Below are 6,814 nucleotides of genomic sequence, written 5' to 3'. Positions count from 1 at the left end.
GGGGTGGCGGCACTGTAATGCAATGCCGGGGGGGGGTGGGGGGGCTGGAGCACCCCCATGGAGGATTTGGGGGTTCAGATGACAGGAACACACACGTCTCCAGAGCCAGCACCCACCGTGGAAGGGCCGTGGCCGGAGCCAGTCAAGCTCAGGAGGTGGCAGCCCAGGGGCTGAAATTCCCCTCAAAATAGGGCATTTGCACAAAATCATCCCTAAATATTTTGATTTTTTAAAAAAACCCCATCTGCCCTCCGGGGTAGGGGTACCACCGTGGGGGTGTTTCACTGAGGCAGGGAAATGTCTTGGGGTGCTGATAACCCAGGGGGGAAAAAAAAAAAAAAAAAAAGCGCCCAAATATAAGGATTTTTTGGCACAGGGGTGCTGGTGTCAGCACAGGAGGGGGGGCGGTGTTAAGGCTCAAGACCGGCCTTCTTCCACCCGCCTGGCCTGGCCTGGCCAAAACAGCAGAAAATTACCTGGTGTCCCTCCTCCCCCACCCCGCCGCCACTTCCTTAATTACAATTAATTGCTCGTTACCAAACCCGACACCGTTAATACCGAGCGGGAGGCTCCCAACGCCTTCGGGGATAAATCATTCCGTTTTGTCAGAGATCGGCGCCAGTGCTGGGAAAATCTTTTGGGGACAAACGTGTCCCTCGTTTGGGCCCCGGTGGGATTGGGGATGGTGGCGGCTGCCTGCTGCCATCTAGCGAGAAGGGGTTAGTTTGGGCTTTTTTAAAAGAAAAAAATCAGGAGAAAGGAGTTAAGTTACAAAAGTTTTTTTCTGAGCTGTTTCTGACAGAAACGCCACCCGCCACTGCTGCCTGCAGACCAGCAGCGGATTTTTTGGGCCAGTTACTGGATTTTGCCCATTTTCTGACCCCTCCGAGCGTACCTAGACCCATTTTTGGGGAGCTTTACCTCATGTTAAACTCCTTAGGGGATCCCTCAGGCTATGAAAACCTTGGGGATACAACAAGGGACAAAAGCAAGAACAATAACCGCTAGGGCTGAGGGCTCCCCCTTGCCGCCTCTTAAAACACTGTAACAAAACTAAACAGCTTGAGAAAACGTGAACTGGGAGATTTTCCCCTGGAACTTTTCCTCCTGTTTTGAGCCAGAACTGTGATCTGGGAGAGCAAATCCCCATTGCTCACTCAGTTTTCAAGCTTCTCGAGCTCGTCCATGTTGTCCGGGTCCAGCTGCTTGATCTTGGTCTCTGAGGGAAAAAAAAAACCAAACAAAAAAACTGTCAGTGTTTGGCACAACCAGGGTGAAAACCAAACCCAGGCACCCCACGAGCCGGTGACTGCACCATTTGCATGCGGGTTAGGAAGCTCCCCGAAGCGCTCGGTGCAATATTTCCAGTTTGTGGCTTTCAAGCAATAGAAAAATAAACTTGGAGGAAGTAAAGTGGATCAAGGGCAGTGGCTGAAAGAAAGCTGCTGAGAAAGCAAGAGGTGGCCCAAGCGTGAAGCAACGCGTCGGGTTCAGCTTCCAGCCATGCTCCCGCTCTCTGCTCCCACCTCCACAGCGATGCCAGAAGGGGAAGTTCCTTTATCCAGGCCCCAGCCCTTGAATTGCAACATTAAGAAGGAAAAAGTTGGGTGGCTGGGAGTTCATCTGCTCGGATTTTCATCCTTGGAAATCCCACACTGGGCTCTTCTGGCTAATTCTGGCTGTGCCTGTGGTCAGGCTCATCCCACCTCGTGGTTATTCGAGCTGCTCATCCGTTGCCTGACACTTCTGCCACTCAGAAGATAACTCTCTTTTCCCTTAAAATAACCACAGGGAAAACAGGCACTGGGATTTGAAAAGCCACTGGTGCAGCGACAGCCTCTTGAAAACTCCATGGAAATCCTCATGATGTTTGTGAGTGATGAGCGATTTGCAGTCAGGTAAGGTTTCAGCGGCTGGCTTTTCTCCCCCATCCAGGGCTAAGCTGGGGTACCAGCTCCCCCCGGACCAGGACTTGCAGGGTAAAGGTAGATAAAATGCCTGAAGGAGGGAAAAAAAAGAGGTACTGAGGCACCCTGGGTACTTGAAATGTCCTTGCAAGTCATGCACCACCTCCTTGGCTGTTTCTCTGAAAATCTGTCCGGTAGGGGAAAAAAAAGAAAAAACATCCTAAAAGGGCTGAAAGCTGCACCTGATACACTGATGGGATGAGCCCCGGGCAGAGGAGCAGCTCAACAAGGTCCATTTGCAGATGGGAAATGAAGCAGAGGGGGATGACCAGTCCCAAACCCACCTCCTGGTGAGGTGTCGACACGCAGATACTCACGGAAATGTTCCTCTATCATCCGCACGAGCTCCAAGTTCTGACTTTCCACCATGCTGAAGGCGATGCCCTTCTTCCCAAAACGTCCCGTTCGCCCGATGCGGTGGAGGTAGGTCTCGAAATCCGGCTGGTTCTTCTGCCCGGTGGGAAGGGTGAAGTTCACCACAACGGTGACCTGCTGCACATCAATGCCTGGGAAAAAAAATAAAATGGGGAGAAAGGGACTGTGGAAAGGCATCGCAAGTCAGGGAGGATCTGTTGCTCAAGCCCACACTGACACCAGAAGAACTGGTAGGTGAGGAAGCATGTTTCACACCCTCAGAAGGGCGAGGGGCGTTGGGATTTTCGGGGGTACCTCTGGCGCAGACGTTGGTGGCGATGAGGACCTTTTCCTTCCCGTCACGGAAGCGCTGGATGACGTGGGCCCGCTGGGCTACTGTCAGCTCTGCTGTCAGGATGGCGACCTGGTGCCCATCTTGGCTCATCTCCACCGACAACCAGTCCGCGCTCCTCCGAGTCTGGGGGAGAGGCAGGATGAGGTTTTATTTTCCCCCACTCCTGAGCCCCCTGATTCTTTTGAGGGACCTCGCAGCGCTTGTTAACACCCCAAAATAATCCCAGAATCATCTCAGTTGGAAAAGCCCTTGAAGCTCCTCCAGTCCAACCATGAACCTCACCCTGACTGTTCCCAACTCCCCCAGATCCCTCAGCGCTGGCTCAGCCCGACTCTTCAACCGCTCCAGGGATCCCGGGGACTCCCCCCCTGCCCTGGGCAGCCCATTCCAACGCCCAACAGCCCCTTCTGCACAGAAATCCTTCCTCAGAGCCAGCCTGACCCTGCCCTGGGCAGCTTGAGGCCATTCCCTCGGGGCCTGGCGCTGGCTCCTTGGCTCCAGAGACTCATCCCCCCTCTCTGCACCCTCCTGGCAGGGAGTTGCAGAGGGCCAGGAGGTCTCCCCTCAGCCTCCTCTTCTCCAGACTGAACCCTCCCAGTTCCCCCAGCCGCTCCCCAGCACACCTGTGCTCCAGACCCTGCCCCAGCTCCGTTGCCCTTCTCTGGCCACGCTCGAGTCATTCAATGGCCTTTTTGGGGTGAGGGGCCCAAAACTGAACCCACTCAGCGAGGGGCGGCCTCACCAGTGCCGAGCCCAGGGCTCAGATCCCTTCCCTGTCCCTGCTGGCCTCGCCAGTGCTGACACAAGCCAGGATGCCATTGGCCTTCTTGGCCCTCTGGGCACACTGCTGGCTCATTATCAATCCCCCCAGGTCCCTCTCTGACTGGCAGCTCTCCAGCCACTCCTCCCCAAGCCTGTAGCGCTGCTGGGGGCTGTTGTGGCCCAAGGGCAGCCCCTGGCATTTGCCCTCAGTGAAACTCCCCCAGTTGGGCTCAGCCCATCGCTCCAGCCTGCCCAGGTCTCTCTGCAGAGCCTCCCTGCCCTCGAGCAGATCAACACTCCCACCCAACTGGGTGTTGTCTGCAAACTGACTGAGGGTGCACTCGATCCCCTCGTCTAGATCATCAATAAAGATGTTAAACAGTGGCCCCAAAACCCAGCCCCGGGGACACCACTTGTGGTGAATAGGGTTAAATCCAGTTAGCAGCCAGTCACAACTCTTTGGGCCTGGCCATCCAGCCACTTTTTTACCCAGAAAAACACATGTATAAGGCAAAAACGATCTCCGTGGGCAGGCAGAAGCACTTCACCTGGCAGAAGATCATAGCCTGGCCGATGGTGATGCTGCCATAGATATTGCAGAGGGCTCTGTACTTCTCTTCCCTGTTCCTGCACATGAAGTAGTACTGCCGGATGTTGCTCAGGGTGAGCTCGTCCTTGCGCAGCTTTATCACGATGGGGTTGGAGATTATCTGCATGGCAAATGCCCGCACGTTTTCCTTGAATGTAGCTGAGAACAGCAGCATCTGGCAGCCGCTGGGTAAAGCCCTGGAGGGGAGAAAAAGGACTTGTCAGCCCAGGAGAGCAGCCTGATGCCCAGATGTGCTCACTGGAAAAAAAAAAATTAAAAAGTCGATTTTGAGTCACCTAGCGGTTCAAAGGAAAGGTAAGCGAGGTAAAAATCTTCCTGTGTGTCTCACGATGCGGTATTACAGCAGGCTGGACCCCTGGCCTAAGCAGGTCAGAGCCTGCTGCGGTACAAAAGCCAATTCTCACTGCAGCAAGCCCCTCTGACATCACAGGGACACAGATTGCTCGTTCAGCGACCGATTCCCTCAAAACTGAGCAAAAAGGGAGAAAAAATGGGGAAGCCAGATGGCAGCCCTCAGGAATCCTTACCTCTGAACACGCATGCTTTGACAGCAGAGGCCCTGAGTGTCCATCATGATGTCGGCTTCATCCAGCACAAACAACTTGACCTTCTTCATGTCTATGAGTCTGCGTTTGAAGCACCAGTCCAGCATCGTCCCCGGAGTCCCGATGACGATCTGCTCCTGCAGCCTGGTGCCCTGCAGAACTGTGAGAGGGGAAACTGCATCCCAGCGCCTCCAAACACGATGGGTTTCTGTTGCTTGGGCGCATTTTTCCCCTTGGTTATCTCAGATTCCATAAAGTGGAGCTTGAGATTAAAATTACAAACAGGGTTGATGCTTCCCTACAGCCTCGGGGAGTGGGGTGGAAAGCAGCCCCACGTGGGAAGGAGTGAGTCTGGAAGCAGCCAGCAATTGTGAAAAAGACTCCTTAGGCAGTGAGGGGAATACAGACACTATTTTACTGGCCTTCACAGGGGTCTGTGCGGCTCAAGGCTCTAAGAGGGAATCCCTGTAACCACTCAATACTCCCGTGACGGCGCCAGTAGCTCTGCTCAGCAGGGCTGGACTCACCTCTATTTCCCCGGACAGCGTATGTAACCTTCACATCAGCACAAAACCTCCCGATGCTCTCAATCACGCACCCAATTTGCAGGGCCAGCTCGTAGGTGGGAGCCAAGCAGAGGCACTGGGGGAAGAGATAAAAGAGCTGTCAGAGGAGAAACGCCTTGATTAAAAGCTGAGGGTGCTCCCGGGATGGGATACACCGGGCAGGCAATAAGTGTACTTTGAAGGAACAGAAAGAAGAGCAGAGGAAAATCCACAAGCTAAACTCCCTCTGAAGCGCGGGGGGTTCAGGTAGTTGGTCACATGCAGAGGTTAGAGAGCTGGGAACGCAGCACAGCTCAAGGGGTGGAAGCAGTAAGAAATCGCTGTAGCTATTTCTGAGGAGGATATGTGTCTCCCAAAGCATGGTGTGGCTCGTTTCTGCATCCAGCTTTAAAGCGGCGGCTTAGATCGCCCTGTAGGCTTGAGAAGGGACTTCAAACTGCAGTAAGCAGGGCACAAAGCTAATTCTGCGTATGGAGAGGCAACGGGAGCTCATGGGGGCATTTAAACCACCAGAAAACCAGCAGTCTCTGCAGTTGCTTTTCAAAATTTAAATTCCAGGATATCTAGAGCCTGGCTTAATCCACTGCTAGCAACTAAAAGTACCTCCCTTGAGTGGGCACCACGCTTTCTGTCCTACCTGCTGCTGCGATGGTACCTGGGGGTTTACTACCCCCCTCCAGTATATAAAATCACCCAGAGATGGGGGCAAAAAACAGAGCTCGCGTCTTGAGGACGTGGGCAAACCCCTCCTGCATCAGCTTTCCCTTTCCTGCGTTACCTGCGGGTATTTCTCAGTGGCATTAACTCTGCTCAGCATCGCCAAGACAAAAGCTGCTGTTTTCCCTGTCCCTGACTGGCTCTGGGCAATCAGATTTTGGGGCCTGCAAGGCAAAGGCTGCTTAGTGGCATGAAAAGGGAGGGGGGGGGGCGTCCCCATGCTGGGGATGCCTCAAGGGGGGGCTCACCCGCCTGGCATTCTACTCACGGATATGCCAGCATGATCGGCAGAGCCATCTCCTGGATTTTGGATGGTCTGTTGAAGCCCATGATGTAAACCCCCTGCAAAAGCTCCTTCTTCCTATAAAAAAAGCAACAGCAGAAAGGGCCTGTTGGACAAACAGCAGCGGCTCTCGCTCTTTGCCGGGCTGGGGGCCAGTGGTGACTCACAGGGGCAGCTCTTCGAAGCTTTTGACAGAGAAGAGCGGGGAGCTGGGGTCCTGCTGCAGGACCTCTACGCAGTGGCTGGACTCCACGAGGGATGTGCGGATCAGCTTGTTGAGCAGCGAGACTTCTGCCAAGTCCACTGGAAAAGGCAGAGACTCATTTGAAAAAAACCTACTTTTTCTATGAGAAGTTTCTCACAAAAGTCCCCACTTCCTGCAAATACTGGGGTCACTGGCCATCCCTTCTCTCAGGGATCACAGAATCACTCAGGTTGGAAAAGCCCCTCGGGATCATCGAGTCCAACCCTCAGCCCCACTCTACAAATTTCTCCCCTACCCCACATCCCCCACAGCTCATCCCAACGGCCCTTAAACCCCCCCAGGGATGGGGACTCCCCCCCTCCCTGGGCAGCCTGTTCCACTCTCTGACCACTCTGGGAAACATTTTCTCCTCCTGCCCAGCCTGACCCTCCCCTGGGGCAGTTTCCAGCC

The 6,814-nt window shown here is 54.3% G+C and overlaps 2 protein-coding genes across 3 annotated transcripts in view; both read right to left on the bottom strand.

Moving 5' to 3' along the window:
• The window catches only part of VSIG10L2 (V-set and immunoglobulin domain containing 10 like 2), a 7,294-nt gene extending 6,368 nt beyond the window's left edge, over positions 1–926 (bottom strand). Inside the window, exons 1-2 of the mRNA XM_026863566.1 lie at positions 922–926; positions 538–706 (exon numbers count right to left, since the gene is read on the bottom strand). Coding sequence (XP_026719367.1) covers positions 538–706; positions 922–926 — 174 coding nt within the window. The remainder of the gene's footprint in view (positions 1–537; positions 707–921) is intronic.
• DDX25 (DEAD-box helicase 25) lies at positions 457–6,458 on the bottom strand. Of its 2 annotated transcripts, XR_003399935.1 has the most exons (10): positions 6,327–6,458; positions 6,145–6,237; positions 5,938–6,040; positions 5,121–5,235; positions 4,576–4,753; positions 3,987–4,224; positions 2,637–2,799; positions 2,285–2,473; positions 1,527–1,998; positions 457–1,219 (listed from the first exon to the last, which is right to left on the bottom strand). XR_003399935.1 is itself a non-coding variant. In XM_026863660.1 (9 exons), exons 2-9 carry the CDS (start codon positions 6,204–6,206, stop codon positions 1,158–1,160), a joined length of 1,110 nt encoding a protein of 369 aa, XP_026719461.1. In that variant the 5' UTR covers positions 6,207–6,237; positions 6,327–6,458; the 3' UTR covers positions 457–1,157. The 2 variants fall into 2 exon arrangements, 1 of the variants encoding a protein (XP_026719461.1); XM_026863660.1 differs by lacking the exon at positions 1,527–1,998.
• Between the last annotated feature and the right edge of the window lie 356 nt (positions 6,459–6,814).

The sequence above is a fragment of the Athene cunicularia genome (assembly GCF_003259725.1).
Source record: "Athene cunicularia isolate RWA chromosome 24 unlocalized genomic scaffold, athCun1 chr24_part1, whole genome shotgun sequence".
NCBI lineage: Eukaryota > Metazoa > Chordata > Aves > Strigiformes > Strigidae > Athene > Athene cunicularia.
Note: the sequence above shows the minus strand (reverse complement) of the source record. Positions and strands in the feature narration are given on the sequence as shown.